Source organism: Astatotilapia calliptera, chromosome 2 (genome assembly GCF_900246225.1).
Source record: "Astatotilapia calliptera chromosome 2, fAstCal1.2, whole genome shotgun sequence".
NCBI lineage: Eukaryota > Metazoa > Chordata > Actinopteri > Cichliformes > Cichlidae > Astatotilapia > Astatotilapia calliptera.
The window spans coordinates 36262751-36279489 of NC_039303.1; the positions used below are offsets into that span (position 1 = coordinate 36262751).

Consider the following 16739-nt stretch of genomic DNA (forward strand, 5'->3'; position numbering starts at 1 on the left):
CAACCTCCCCTTACACAACCTTTGAAGGCTCTTTCCAGCGGGTAACACGCCATGTCGCAAAGCTCAAATCATCTTAAACTGATTTCTCAACCAAGACAATGAGGTCTCTGTCCTCAAAAAGCCTCCACAGTCACCACATCTCAACGGAGCACCTGTGAGTTGTGGTGGGACGGGAGATTGATGTCATGGATCTGCACCAACTGTGAGATGCTATTGTTATGATATTTTGATACCACGGTAAGCATTTACAGGATATTGTTTTATACAGGAAAACTGTTACTCAATAAGGCCGATCTACTAGTTGTTTTTCTCTTTCTCTGTGACCCAAGAATTAATGTGTAGGACTCACAAGCTGGTACCTGAAGGTCAAAAACACCACAGAGATGAGACCACTTCCTTACTCCCATCCTCCCTTTTTCTTTATCTCCTGGAAAAGGCTCGTTAAAGGCTAGGTGGTTCGTTTCAGAATTCACTGATGAAAGAACTCTGTATTCTATGTCTAGGAGTGTATTTTGCTGGGATGATCATAAATTGTAGCTGAACTGATAAACTACACACAGGATACTTCTTGGCTCACAAGGCAGGAAGACGTTTCCTTATTTGGTCTGTACCGGTTTGAACTGGGAAAGCTGACACACGAACCTTTTTTCATCTATATAAACTGCTGTGTATCAAATAAACCTTTGAGTTGATTTGGGAAAGCAACCTGAAGCAGTCTGTGTTTCCTTGTTCTCCCAAGCTGCTCCCGGCGCTGTAACTAACCCAGCTGAACGGCATACCTGAGTGTTACTTTAAATAATTAGGAATCTTAGAAGGAAAGGACAAAACTCTGCTTATCGCTCACGCCACGGAGGAAACCCGGGACGGCAATTTCCTTCAGCTATCATGTCAATGTGGACAAAAAACTCTGAGGAATGTTTCCACCACCTTGTTGAATTCATGCCATGAAGAATTAAGACAGTCCTGGAGGAACGGTGTCACCAACAGTTCAAAGCCCAACAATTATTTTTTTGATGAAAAATATTAAAATAAAGGCCTCTATACTGATTATAGCGTGCAAAGAAAAACATGTCTTTGTCATGTCTGGCAAAAACTACAAATGTAAAAGCTCGCTGCTGCTGAGCTACATGTCTCAGAAGCTGCGAAGATCTGAGCCTGCATGCTGCTTGTTTCAGCACTTTTTTTTTATTTTTTAGAGTTACTACAAAATCCCTGACAGTGACTCAGAGCAGAGCTTACACGTTGACAATAAGTCTGGTTTAATAAAGGGTCAGTCATGCATTGAGTGAAAGCTCCAGGGCTGTCAGTGTTGATTTTCCTAGAATGTATCCTTGGGATCTCGATCAAGCTGTGCAGCAAAGAATTAAAAGACATTAACTGACAACTGACGCAGTGCTAATGACAACCAGCTCCACAGTTCCTAGAAAGAAAGGAGTTACAGTACGTTTTACAAATTGCAAAAAAGAGTTTAAATATATGTTTTCTAAATTTGTAATTTGGGAATGAAACACTGTAATATGTTATGTGTTAATAAGAAGGAGACGGACAGGTGCACACATAACAGGCATGCAGTCAATCTTAACGCTTTACCCTTAACAAGGTTATTGATATTACTGAATAAACAAAAGCTACAGCATACTCAGATTTTTACACAAGTCCTAAAAGTGGAAACAGAATCCAATTAAATGACATGATGCTATTAGACTTTGCCATTAAAAAAAAAAAAAAAAAAAGAGTAGTGCAGTTAGATTAACCACAAATGGATTCTTTAATTCTTAGAAATGAAGAAGCATATAACAGATGGATATAACCTTGACGTGTATTACTTTAAATGGCCAAGACTTCTGTTCAGGTAGGTGGTGACTTTAGGGGGTCAATCACTAGTTTTAAGTGATATTTAAAACAACCGGAAGTTTAGTTTTTGAATAACATTCTTTATTAGAGTGACAGGAGAATTATCCAGGGTATGATCATCAGCATACACATAGGTCATTAGCTAATCGGCATGCAGTGCCTTTGGTTTGTCAGGCAGAGCCAACCAACCTCATAATGTCTGGTTTGTTTGATTGATTTACAGTAACGAGTTCAATTTCAGTTACTGCTAAATACGAGATATCAGAGGAAAGTTCAGATACTTTTGCACCTTACAAACATATGTTTTTAAAAAATATATTTCTTTCTTTTTCCTCAATAAATCAACAACCAAGTCCAATATTTTCATGTCATTTGTTTAAATTAATTGTCTAAGGTGAGTGAAACACCTGAATTCTGTGATTTGGATGGTTAAGTGGACACGTTTGGCAATAAAGTGCTAAACATACACCAACCTTTCTTGTAACTGTACTGGGCGAGGGACAATAACAGCAGCTGTCTGGTTTTCTTGCATTAGAGGTCAGATCAGGAAAAAAGAACCCACACAAGACTCTTTTACACACCATTTTTAAAAAAGGTGGATGAAGCTACTGTAATATCACTCATAGGTTAGTGAAGTCCTGTTTTAAAGCCTCAAGTTGTGCATTTCCACCATGCTAGTTCTTTTGAAACCAGATGTCAGAAGCTCAGGGTGTATCTGAAACCACCCAACAACCTGCGTAACAGCTTGTCTTTAACAAGCCATTAAACAATAAGCATACCTGGGTTTATTATCCAGCAGAGACCATATTGCATGAATTTTCCAGTTGTTTAAACGAACATCATTTTGAATATAACAATGGGTTTTTAATACTTGGGTAGAAGTACTTTAGAGTTAATGACTGCCTTTACTGCCTGCAGTAAAGGCTTCAGTTGCTGCTTATCTGTGGGTCTCTCTGCATCCAGTTTCGTATTTAATAACTGAAAAGCATGCTCCATCAGACCGAGATCAGGTCACCGACTTAGCTTTCAGGATTCTAGCAGGACTGACATCATCAGTAAACACTTGCAACCTGTTTCCATTGGCAGCCATACTGTACGTGATCATACCACAGCAGTGCCTCCACCTCCTGAACAGTTAATCCAATACCTCTGCAAGCTGAAAGTCTGCACTGTTTGTTCAGTAGCAAAACTACAAAAACTGTCTTTATCCAACCAATTAATGACCGACTGAATGACTGTAGAACATTGTCTTTGTTTGTATTCATACAATCAGTAGAAATACACCAAAGTCTGTAATGTATGCAAGTCTACAAACTTGGCAGCTATCTGGAAATGCTTCCAGGCAATTAGATGTGTTGTTTTGGGGGTGTTTGAGTTATTTTGAAGCATTATGTAAAATAATTGCACCTATAGAATAAGAACTTAAATATTCTTCCAACTTTTCCTCCAAATGAGTTTTGTTTTACCCCCCCATATCATCATATGGATGTGGAATTCTCCCATACATTTTAATTCAGGACGCTCTCAGCCTCCTTATGCTATGTTGTACCCGGTTATGCTAATCCAGCTGATGTTAATTATACATTTACTCAGTGGCTTCCATGCATGAAATTCAATTAATTTGCAGTTGTTCATGCTATATGTAAATTACCTTCAAATGTGCTTTAAAATATTCTATTTTTTTTAACTATTACACACCATTTATCAGGTTTCAAGTTAGATATGTGGAGTGCAACTGTGTGGTAGAACACACTTCCCCTCAGCAATTTACTAAAAAAAGGAAAAGAAAAGAAAACTTCCTGTTTTACTACAGAGAGCAGTTTGTTTACAGATCCTCTGAATCCATTTTCTTCAAATGTTGTACAACCATTAGTCTGACCCTGCTAGTCAGACAAATGGTTGCATCTCATTTGTGATAAATTATTTTTTATTTCACAGACGATTCTTGGCATATTGGTTTATTGAAGGAGGAGCGTTGCCAGTCTACAAGGAAAAGCAGTCGGACTTTGTGCTTTAGCCAACGAGGGCTCCTTGTTCATCTGCAACCTGGCTCCTCCAGCCTATCCCAGTGGCGAGAGGCGAGGTATGCCCTGGAAAGGGGACCAGCCTATGGCAGGGCGTGATGGAGAAAATATTAGTAGTATGTAATCATATTTCTCAGTGTCAGCTGAGAGGACTTAATAAGCTGATTTTGATTATGAACTTTAACTAATGTGATGTTAGCATGACACTGGTCATCGTGTGCTTGTCAGGAGTTAAACTTGTCCTTAGCGCTGTGATGTACTTCCCCTGCTGTGCTCCACCTTCATTAGTCTTTATGATCCACAGCACAGGCCCTTCTCCATCTTCTTCTAATCCGTCCACCCAGATCTCAAGTTGCAGTGCTGTGAAAAAGTATTTGTCTCCTTCCTGATTTCTTTCTCTCTTTTGGCATATTTGTCACACTTACACGTTTCAGATCAAATGGATTTTAATAATACTGTTAATAAAGTAGCCACATCAGAGGGGTTTAGAGTGTCTTTGTCTAACGTTCAAATTTGTTTGATGATCTTAAACATTTAAGGGTGACAAATATACTAAAAAAACGAATAAAGGAGGAGGAAGCAAATGTCTTTACACAGCACTGTACAGACTTCTCAAGTCGTCACCAGATCTTCTGTTTTGATTCTGATTTCATTCAAATATTGGCTTCTTTAGTCATGCATATGCACTCACATCATATTAGTTTTTTGCAGTTTATAGTGATAAAGCTTTGAGTTTATTCTAATGATCACTAACCACTGTTTTCAGTTGGTAAAAGCCACGGTGCACAATGCTATGTGGTAGCTCCATTAATAGTTATCTTAGATTTCATCACTGGTACACTATTCAAAATTAAATATACAATCAATGGCATTTGTATGCAAACTACCAACTACTTTCATCTTAAATATTCATTTCATGGACACAAAGGTGGTTTTTTAAAAGTGAATTCTTTTTTTCAGGCTCAGGGACTGTTGTTGAAGGCTGTCTTTGTTTTCAGGAAGCTGATGAAAGTCTTACATTCACTTAACTCGAAACAACGCAGCGATGCTTTGCTAGCTCCGCCGTCAAACACAAGAATTACTTAAAATGAGTGTGTAAAGAAAAAACCCATCTGCTGAGGAAAATGTCAAAGCACTGACGCTAGCGTAACCACTTCTCCTTTCTAAAAATAAACCTCTTTCAAATAAATGTCCGCAGTGCAGATAATTGCTGTCAGTGCAAAGCAATTCTTCTCCGGTAAAGGTCACTCGATTCATATCAGCATGAGAGTCCATCGCTCATTAGGCAAGGCAAGGCAAGTTTATTTGTATAGCACAATTCAACAACAAGGTGATTCAAAGTGCTTTACAGAGACATTAGAAACAAGAACAAATAAAAAGCAGGATTTAAAATTGAATAAAACAAGCAAATAAACTAACTAACTAATTAACAAACAAACAAACAACAGTATATAAAATCAAAATCAGAACAGTAGATAAAATCAGTAGTTAAATGTAAGTTTTGAAATTTAAGCTTAAAGTGTGGATTTGGTGCTTTATTCAAATGCAGCTGAGAACAGGTGAGTCTTCAACCTGGATTTAAATAAACTGAGTGTTTCAGCTGATCTGAGGCTTTCTGGGAGTTTGTTCCAGATATAAGGAGCATAAAAGCTGAATGCAGCTTCTCCGTGTCTGGTTCTGACTCTGGGAACTGATAAAAAGGGAGGGAGTATCACTGTCCCACCTTACCTGGCATGGGCCACACTGTGTTGGCATTCAGATCAAACACACTGGTTTCATCAATTAATGGGCCACGAATACCAGTGTAGGACCTCACCCCAGGAGGATGTTCGGTCCAAACATCTTATTACCAGTGAACAGGGTTAAAGAATCCAATAAATATATTTCCTGAACTACACACAGAGAGTTTCCCTCCAACTTTTTCCACCAAACCTTTCTTCTTACCTGTAGGGTTTCAGCATTTGATGTTGTGGACATCTGCTTAGCGGTTTCAAATACCTCGTGGGCATTCACCACTGTGCTTTCAAGTTGTGCCTACTTTGTATGAGGAGCGATGTACAAGGAACAAGTGTGGGACGAGGGGGATGAGGAAACCGTGAGCGGCGCTGGCATTGCGTGACATATGCCACTGAAATCCTCAGCTTGATATCCTGTACTCTGACACCCTGGGGAGCACAGTGTAAAGCAGTTATTCTAACACTTGATGTTCATTCAGGCTAAAAGTGGATGCAATTCTCCGAGCTTACCAAAACACAGTGGGGAAAAAAACATACAAAAAAAAAAAGATTTGCTACCTGCCAAACTAATAAGCCTCAGAGAAACAAATCTCTTTAGTTCTAGCTTTAATATTCCATAGTTTCCTGGTTTCTAAGATGTCATTCCAAGTGCCTCCAGGCAAGTATTTCTGGAGCTGCGCTGCAGAACTGGCACCTTGGATATAGAGTACAATTTAGGGGCTTTTATGCATACATAAATTAATGAGGACCGTGGAGCTTCTATTGAGAAAGAAACCTGCGTGAGCATGTCCCCCGGTGCTGTGGCCGAGCTGTCAATGCAAATCACCCCTGGTGCTGGACTGCAGACTGAAAAAGAATTACAGCGTGAGGTGTACTTGCTGTTAGGCTCAATAGGAGGAGCTGTTGACTTAACGCTACAAGTCAAAGAGCCATCTGAGTGTTTTTTTCCAGTGATATATCCAGATAAACTGTAGCTTATCTGGCGACAGACAAAACAGCAGTGCGCCAGGCTGCGAGATGCCGGTCAGAGAGTTTAAACTCCTCATCCAGGTCCATAACGCAGACGAGCTTAGAAGCGAAGCCCCTCTGTGCTCTTCTAATCCACTTCCTGAGGTAATCGTTTATCTTATTTTGGACCACAAATGTTGCACACACAGACAGCATCATCTTACCTGCTCGCTTAAGGGAGGCCATAATCATAATTAAGTAGATGAAGATGCCTTCAGGACGCAACATGAGAGGAAAAGGTAATTAAGGGTGTCTAAAGCATCATCATGTCACCCACAAGAACCTGGTTATCTCCTCACGTCCAATTATACCCATCTTACACTTATAAATGGATTTACAAAGTCATTTGAAGAAATCCCCCCAGTATGACACCTGTGCCCTAAAATTTTAAATTCACACTAAGAATTTGTTCAAGCTCAACATGAGCAGATGCCCAAGGACATCTCCAAATCTCTCTCTCAGAGGCTTTACAAGGTGGGAGCTGTCCTCCGGCATCGTCATTGTTGGTGAGTTAGATCACACCCTTTTCCCCTGCATACACCTTGAATCGAATTAATGAGGAGTCCCTCGCCGTGCCACAGCGATGAGACGACAACAATGGATGGAGAGCGGCATTCACCAGGGACTGCCGGTGGATTTAATTAGTCTGTTTACCTCCTCGTGTGATGCCTAAGAACCTGATGCACAGTCACAAGAACGTCAGTGCGTGCACGCTCGTGCACAAACAGCCGTAAAAGAGATAAATTGCAAGCGCCTCCAGTCTATCAGTGCGTAGGAATGGCAACTCAGTTGGGAGAAAACTGCAGACAGAAAACAGCTTCTGAAAAGAGAATTCGCCGTATTAGTGTTTTGTTTATGTCAGAGAGCGAGCCTAGTGAGTGAGAGTGAAGAGGCTGGTGTGAGGTGTGCTGGAGTTTGCCATCAGGGATGTTTCTGCTGAAATCAAGCCTTGCAGCGTGGAGAGGAAGTGTAGCGATGCACAACTCTGCGCAGGCAACGTCTCTCACAATCCCAAAGTGCACCATCACACAGACGGGAGGCTAAAAAGTACAGATTCACAGTTCCACATCTATCAGTAACATCATTATCATAACAAATAACTCTAGCATGCTTTTATGAGAAGAGAGAAGGCTGGATTTCCCTGCACATAAAAACATAACGTCCTGCATTACAGCACCAGCATTTCCTCTCCTTCCTAATCACGCTTGACAGAGGCCTACAGGCTAAGTGGGTTGGATATTACATACTATATTTAACGTGCAAACAGTTCCACTCCCATGACAGACAGTTTACTCTCCATCCATGAAACTGCCGCTCTTAATAACGGACACATGCGTACAGGAAGGAAAGTCTTGTAAGAGCTTGTAGGCAAAAACATTTCTCATTATTAATTCAGCTACAAGACGAAGTAGTATGCTAAGTGCATGAGTGCTAATTTTTCAAATGCAGTGAAAGCAGGAGATGGAGGAGGCCAATGAGAGCAAATCATGCGTAATAATAAACCTTTGTTTCCCAGAGCAACTGAGGAAGAGAGCATGCCGCCAAAAAGCCCAGTGGAGGCGTATTAAGAATGCTTGACTGGGCTTCTGGGAGGAACCACCAAGTCCTGGCGGCGAGAACTCTCTATCTAGCGAAGGTGGAGAAGAAAACTCCCCTCTGTAGAAAGAGTGTTGTATAACCACTTAATATATGGATCCAGGCAAGCGGAACACAAACACAAACATTTCATGTATGCCAGAATGCTCACAAACTAACTGCCTCACCAATTAAACATCATTAACATGATCCCCTAGGTGTGCTTCCTAGTTAAGTGCGATGTGGCTGCACTGTGCCTTTAGTCAGGCTGACAGCCAGGCTTAATTGGCTTCTGAAAGACACAAACGTCCTTCTCTAAGGTTCTAAAACCAGCTTCGAGTACAGCTTCTGTAAGAACAGGAAGACTAAAGAAATACAGCCCTTCAAGCAAGAGTGAGCACAAACTGAAGTGGACCACCTGTCTTGTTCTGTGCAGGTCTACGTATGTGTCTCCCAGGACTGATAGTAAGGGATGACAGGCATAAAGATATGTGAACAACTGCACCTGAATATCATATATCCACCCCCCATACAACCATCTCTGAAAATCACACATGTATATTTATATATATAAATAAAATAAATAAAAAAAAAGGATTTTTAGCCAAGATTGCTACTTTTAACAGAAAAATCCCAAAAGGCCAAACCTGTGGGCTGTGCTCTGGAACATGAGTGGATTTTGTTAGAGGCCTAGAAACCTTTCTCTGGTGTCTGTCATGTGCTTACTTGTGTCTGCAGCAACATGAAGGACACAAAGCTGAGCTGTAGGCAAAGGAGCAGACAGTACCCTGTCTGGACAAAGTGATAAACACGCTTTTTGTTTCAAGTAAAAAATACTCCCTAAGGGTCATACCATGAAAAAATAAAAAAATAAAATCAATCAATCGTTGCCTCCCACCTCACCCTCTCAGAATAAGCCCATTTTTTAAAAACATGAGCACATCACTCCAGTGCTGGCCTCTCTACATTAACTTCCTCTCCAGTTAAGTTTAAGAATTGATTGTTTTTAAGGCTTTTTAACAGTCTTATTTGTTTACATTCAGCTCCCAGTTCTCTCAGATCCACTGGTAAAAACTCAGAACACCTTTACTCTCTGACCCTTCCAGCCCACTAACCCCTCATTTGTTCTTATGTATATTCAGTTCAGTCCAGTTCAATCTTATTTATATAGAGCCAACTAACAGTCACCTCAAGGTACTTCATGTCGTAAGGTGAAGACCGTACAATAACACAGACGACCCCCTACAAGCAAGCACAAAAGGAAAAACTCCCCTTTAACAGGATGAAGCCTCCAGCAGAACCAGGCTCGGGGAGGGGCGGCCACGACCGGTTGAGGGTGAGGGGAGGAAGACAAAAGACACATCTCTAACTCTGTTTTTGCCCTGAAAGCCTCCTAATTAATGCTTGTGTGTATTACATACTTTGTTAAGCACTTGGTCAGTGAACACTGTTTTAAATGTGCTTTATAAATAAATTTAGCTTGCTGTCAACTTTTTATTTGTAGCTTTAGCATTTTTAATGAAGCCATGCAAATTTTTACCTTTATTCTATGAAACTGCAAGTTTTATACCCCTGAACTAAACAGAGGTGCTTTTTAATTCACTGTATTTTTCCAGGATTTCCGAGCTCTTATACCTTCATAAGTGTGTGCAATTTCCAGGACTGAAAGACACGCTTCAGCTCTGTTCAAATCTGCAACCAGCTCAATTTTACACCCACTCCAGCGTCACAATTTAAAGACAAAATCTTTTTTTTTGTGAGATGTTCCACACTGCACCAATTTTAATGTCCATGACGTGGGCTATTAGGAAATGGATTTTTCCCTCCAATTTTCTGATAATACCCTGGAGAATAACATGAAAAGTGCTTTTTTTTGGAGCAAACTTTTAGAGGGCACATCATCACATTTTGACATTCATCTTCTAGCTGTGATTTCATCTGCTTTAAAATTACTTTCTATTAGAGTCCTGGTTTTTTAAATGAAGAAAAAAAACGGCTCTGTTTAAGGAGTGTCATGTGCCCACACTATTAACAGGTCCTGAAATGTTTTTTCAAAAACCTTCTAGTTTGAGAACAGAACTTATTTTGCTGAATTAAAAACTTTATATGGGATGACCCTTCCCCAAGTATATGATATCCTCCTATTAGCAACCTGGAAATCTTCTGAAAGTTTTAAGACAGCTGAGGAAAAAATATTTGATTCAAATCCCTCAGGATAAACGGGGAGAAAGTATTAAACATGCAAAAAAAAAGGGGTACACTTTCACTATGGTAGGTGTGGCTCTTCCTCACAGTTGCCCAAATTTACATCAATTCTGTGTATCCACATTTTTCTGATATTTTCAACAGTGTCAAAACGTATCAGCACTAGAACCAGAAGCCGGATCACTCATCACCCGAGTTTGTGAGGCTCTTTTTGGACAAGCTGACACAGCGGGCTTGTGATCTAACCTTTCCATGTGGATTAAACACGGTAAGATTAAGATACACTCTCAATATAACATGTTCAGGAATCGTTTCATATCATACTTTGCATGTAGAAGTTCCTAATCTGCAACCTAAACTGATCCTGTCTTGAGATCTGTGAGTAAACAGTGAGAAATCAGAAAGGTTTAGGTATTTAAAAACACATTTTTATGCTTTTCTACATATCTGTAATGGCATAGAGAATTGGTAATTCCTTATTATACTCCTTGGCTCAAAATAATACTTGAAATATGTACAACCCTAACCCTGCTAACCTTCATTGACACATATAAAACATATATATAAAAAATAAACAGACTCATTTATGTATACTCAAACATCTTTTTTATAATCAAAAATATCATCCAAGCATTTACAGTGTATTACAACAAATGATTCTATGCAACTGTTAACTGCCTTTACAGAAAATGAAGAAATATATCTATTTTTTGATCTATGTTACAAACCAGGAACAGCAAAAAAGAGAAGAGAGGGAGGCCAAAGGGTTTGGAGGATTGAAGTGTTCAGGCGTACCCTGATTACCTCCCAGTGTAGCCCTGTAGACCGGGCCCACACTGACACCGCACAATGCCCTGCCCCTGTGGGCAAAAAACTACAGAATAATCCAGTGACTGTAGGAATTGGTGCTGTTCTGCGACTCGCGGGGAGTCATCGCGTCTAAAAATATTTAGCCGACATCGAGAAACTGAGTTCAAGCTCATGAAGACTGCATCACCAGGGCTTGGTGTCAACACTACTGTAGCCATAGAAATGCAGCATTTGCACGTCTCTGCCACCCACACAGAGTCCCTGAAATGCTGTTAACTTTCCTCTCTGATCTGTGCTCAGTCTGCTGTGTCCTCGTACAGTCCGGTCTTTGATAGCTGTGGACTTTACATGGTTTCTTTCACATGTCTACAGTATCTCAGTGTTGCCTTGTCCGCCTGTTTTCTCCTCCACAAGTGCCACCGGCCGTCTCTACGTGCTCTTGATGCCCTGAAAGCCGCAGAAGTTCCAGCGTTTCTCTAGACTGGCTCCGACACCAGTTAGCTCCTGTCTGAAGGTGCAGGGCAGCCGAGAGAGAAGAGACTCCACCTCAGTGGGGTTGATCTGCAAACACAGGTACAGATTATAAGCCCACATTGTCTAAGACATATCCATCTGCACCTGTGCACCACACAATCACATTAATTTAAAAAAAAAAAGAAGGTATTCCTGAAACAGATCTTGCACAAATCACACTTGAAAGTAGTGAAACCTCTGGAGAACCAGCATCAGACCACAGGTCACATCCATCTGCTGTCCCACTAACCTCTTGTGACTTCACTCGGCTCTCAGAATTCTGTTTTGACTTTCCTCACATGAGATAAAACACTTACACAGTTATTAGAAGCCAGATGTTGGAGTTAAGCAGTGGAACTATTAATTATATCATGTCTTGATGGACAGCTTATCACTAAAATTAAAACCCCTTGATTTATTTTTTGATTTAAAATCATTTAAAAAATGTTTTAATTTAAAACTGTCAAAGTCTGCTCATGGCACTGAAGTAAGCAACTGTGTTTGAATCAGCTGGGACACGTGACTATGATCGGTTCATTGCTCTTGTTAGCAGACCTGAGGAAGGTCATTCAGGCCTTTATCTCCTCCAGACTTAATTATAGTGATGTGCTTTTTTTCAGGTTTTACAGGAAAAACATTAAGAAACTACAGCTAGTCCAGAGTCGTGCTGGTGGAGATAATCTATCACATTAGCCGCGTCTTTACCGTCCTTCACTGACTTAGAGGAGTTTAAGATTTTTGCTACCTTTGAAAACTTTGCGGGAGTGGGAACCTTTGTGCAACTCAAACGCAGCTTTGCCGTCTCCTGTCACTGCCGTACAGACTCATTAGCTGAAGAACTCAATGCTTGACTTATTAACCAACAAAAAGGGTTTTTTAAACCCCTTCTAACTACCAAACCTTTTGCAATACTTTAGTAGTTTTAATTGCAATCATTCTAACTTACTATTTTACAGATTTGTACCAAATTGCAAGCTGGTAAGTTGACGGGCGTCCATATGCCGTAAGAACATCTTTAATCAATCCTGGTACTGATTCTGCAAGCTTCCAAAATGTACTCAAGGCTCTCCTGGTATTTTAGTTATAATGTGGGAGACGCTGGCCACAGAATCTTTCTTAATCACCTGGGCTTAAATCTGGTGGTTGCACAGCGTAGCATGTGATTCATATCCCTTTCCTACTCAAACTATTCAGTGACTCATGGTATCCTGCGGATGGAGACATTGTCATCCTAGAAATGTTTCGACCCTAATGGAAAAGTTTCATTATAGGATGAAGGATAAGTCATTCAGAGCAGCTATTTTCATCTGTTACGATGGGCAGCGCGTCAAATTACGCATGCTAGAATAATAAAATCTCGACCTTCCCGTGAGTGTGAGACAGACTGCATTGCTCCCCATTTATAGGGACCGTCTTTCTTTACATGTGCGCGGCCTTTGGACTCTGTCTTCTAATGTAGAAGAAACTGAACAGCTGTGTGCTCATATTGCTTAATCTCACAGAAGTGCGCTGAAGAAGTTTCTAATGTTCTAGGCTTTTTGTCAGGAGAGCCGCGAGAAGTCCCAGATGCAGTGTCGGTACTCATTACGACATATTATGCAAGATAATGTGATCAATTTTCATGCGTGATGGCCATCTTTGTTCCAGACATCAACCAACACCCAATTTCATCTGGATCTGGTGATTATCGGGCTGATTTTGTGTAGTCTGCAGACTGCAAAAGGGGGCGAGTTAACCCCAAACCATGCTTTCTACGGCTTAACAGAATCTCTGGATCCCCTTAATGTAGCGCTCAAACCTTCAGGCTTGTCAGTCGTCTTTGAGCTAATTTTCAGTTATATTTGCACATCAAACTCGGCACAGATGAAAAATATACTTAGCCCCTAATTATAACTTTGCAAACATTTTAGTCATACCCATTAGTGAGAAAGTGTACTCATGCTTTTCAATTCACTTTGTTTTCAGTGGAAACATCTTTTAAGGCAGGAAACCACTTTGGGAGAAAAATGCTCACCAGCCCTTGTTGGGTCACCCAGTGAGTTGTTCATAACATTCAGGCTTTATTCTCTTACACCTCCTCTACACGTTCAGTCACATGGGTGGGCTGAGGATCAGTCAGCCTAAATCCTGAGGTGACGCTGCCAAGATTCACTGTCCAAGCTGCTGTAAACATCCCACAGTGACTTGAATTAATAAGTAGATTGTTTAAGAGCTGCACTCATGTCAGGACGCATTAAGAGCCATCGTGGAGATAGGACTAGAGTGTCATTACACACAATGAAGCCGTGCGTGATTGTGTGTGTGGAGCGACCAGATAAGGAGAGAGGATTGGACTCGTTGTTGGTGAGTCCAGCCAGTGATATTGACAAAACTCTGTGGGCTGCTTAATGTGTGTAGCGAAGAGTCTGTGTGGGAACAACAGATGTACAGGCAAACTCAGACGCACACAGACAGACAAGCGTGGGCGTCCGCTCACATTAAAACACACTCAAGACAAAAAAATCCCCAAAAGGCATCAGAGAAGTCCGTCACACTCTTTGCATGTGTGAGTTATGAGTCAGGCTGGTGATGAGCATATTTAAAGAGTTGCTACAGAGAACACGCATTTCTCGGGGCAGCCACGTCGATGCGCTTGAGACATCCGCATTTTTGCCAATTAATTCTACTAAATGATAAGTCGTCAGAAAAGGGTTTAATGTTTGCTCAGCGCTGGGAATATAAAGGGATAGGCTGCCATTTTCCCCCTGAAGGTCTTCTTGTTGGGGCGGAGAGGAGAAGTGGCCATTAATCTTAGTGTTGCTTTTTTGGAGGTGACACTGAAAGTTGGCATCTTGAAAGCCTCATATAAGTGGCAGTGAAGAGCGATAATGTGTCTAAAACGCCTCGTCGGAAAGATGGGGATGGAATAGCCTCAGCGGACAGAGTGGAAGCTGAGGATGTGTGAGGATTGGGCGGTGTCTGGCTTCAAGTGACATGAAGAAGGATCTACTTTTAATACGTTCCCGCATCAGGAAAAGTCAGATATGAGAAGACATGTTTGAAGTCCACATACAGAAAAGTGAAACGGTCAAAGTTAAACTTGCTTGAAAACCATTTTCACCACATTATTAGGTACACTCCTTCAACTGCTTTTTAAGGCAAATATTAAATCAGCCAATTGCACGGCAGCAACTTAAAGCATATCCAGTCATTTTTCTGATCTCACAAAGCTCAAACAAACTAAGCTCAACGAACTCATGCATTGGTGTCCTGAACATGTCAATGAGTTCATTGTACTCAAGTGGCCTTCACAGTCCCCAGTCTGACGTTTACTGTGACTGGTTATGTATTTGTCTCAGTAAAAGTGGAGTGTCTCTTTTCCAAGAGACCTTTCCAAAACCCACAGTTAGCTCACAACATTTTTCTATATTTAACAAAACATTATAATAATAATAAATACCAAGCTGTACGCATTTAGAAGGCAAAGAAGAATGAGCAGTGTGGAAGTTAGTTGTTAGATGTGTTGGTGTGCACATGTTGGCACTGCTGGAAAACACCACCAAACCTTTAAATGACCCAGCGTATATAGGAAGCCACTCACATGACCCAGGTGTCTTACGACATCAAAATGTACACATTTGAACTTACAGGGAAGCGTTTACATGGCTAATGAAAAAAAACATATGTTAAAACAGCAAGCTCTCGGTTTATCCCAGTTCAAGTCAAAGACAAAAGAAATGTTGCTAAATACCAAAGGGGGCTAAAACACAGCGCTGTGTAAATCTGTTTGGACAGACATGTTATCCTTCCTCTCACCTATCTCTTGGGGAGAAAACAAATATTTGTATTGTCAAAGGGCTCTAAAAGCAATACAGCTTGTGTTGATGGCACAGCAGGGCCTTGGCATACAAGCCCATACATCAGTCCTATACAGGAAAGAGACACGCTGCCAGTACAGGTGCATACAATCCACAGTAGAAGAAGTTTTGATTCGTGCGAGTCTGTTACCTTGGTGTCCAAACGCTGCAGGTATGAACAGATGTACTCGATGCTGGCTCCAAACGGGTGGACGTGCAGGAACGTTGAAATGATCCCTGAGGTAGAACAAACAAATCGTGGGAAGATGTTAACACAGAGCCATGTCACAAACCTCCTGTCACCCATAAAACGTCGATGAACTACACCAGTATGTTCACAACGCCGCTTTATCTGACTCTTTCTCCTGTCCTCTGACTGAGCTTCGAGTGGCGTCTCCCAGAGTCCCACTACTGTTAAGAGCCTCTTGTACATTGTGGCTCCAGATTAGAGAGAGTGTTTAATGGTGGCTTTGATGCCGTTGTCTCATCAAAGCCCAACTCTCCCCTAGCTCAAACATACCATCTGCTATCAGCTCACAGACAGGGCCAGGAGAGAGGTAATCCTCCACCTCTGTTTACAAATCACCTATGCAGCATTGAGGTACCCTGATTTGAAAAAAAGAAGCAAAAACAAGTAAAAAACAAACAACAATAACAAAACAAAGTGAAAGCAACAATGATTTCTGCTGGGTCAAACACCGAAGCAAAAATATGATAAGCATTAGAGTCTTTTTAGAGGAAAACAGTATGCCAAGACTTCATTTTTGTCACCTGCAGGAGGTCAATCGATACTTGAACACAAACAGCGTGCTCGTCTGGAGCTGCTCCACTGACAATGATTAAGAGACCGACTGAGAATCTAATGGTGCATTTAGATAGCACACCGAGTTAAAATTCACGATGATTTATTTGCAACAATTCGCCCACTACAATCGTTTTGCTGTCCATGCTTATTCACCTTAAAAATCAGCCAATAAACACCTTCTCCAACTGACAGCAGACGTTTGCTGGAGCAATATGCACCCACTCTCTGCGTCTGTGTGTAGATTACCAGAATGTGCTAGAGTCAGAGCTCATGATCATTACATTGATGAGACCATAAAAGATGACAAATGGTGATTTTCACTTCCAGAAAGGAACAGACACTGCTGCCATTCCTCTTATTTTACACCACATTT

At 41.0% G+C, this 16739-nt stretch overlaps 1 protein-coding gene across 7 annotated transcripts in view; it reads right to left on the minus strand.

The window, feature by feature from the left end:
- Positions 1-10998: 10998 nt before the first annotated feature.
- The window catches only part of enox2 (ecto-NOX disulfide-thiol exchanger 2), a 185929-nt gene continuing 180188 nt past the window's right edge, over positions 10999-16739 (minus strand). For 4 of the 7 annotated variants that reach the window (XM_026146438.1, XM_026146448.1, XM_026146429.1 and 1 more), the window contains 2 exons: positions 15713-15798; positions 11001-11773 (listed from right to left, as the gene is read on the minus strand). In XM_026146438.1, coding sequence (XP_026002223.1) covers positions 11642-11773; positions 15713-15798 — 218 coding nt within the window. In that variant the 3' untranslated portion in view covers positions 11001-11641. Of the gene's footprint in view, positions 11774-15712; positions 15799-16081; positions 16168-16739 lie in introns of those variants that run through there. The other 3 variants (XM_026146421.1, XM_026146457.1, XR_003270064.1) reach the window with 3 other exon arrangements.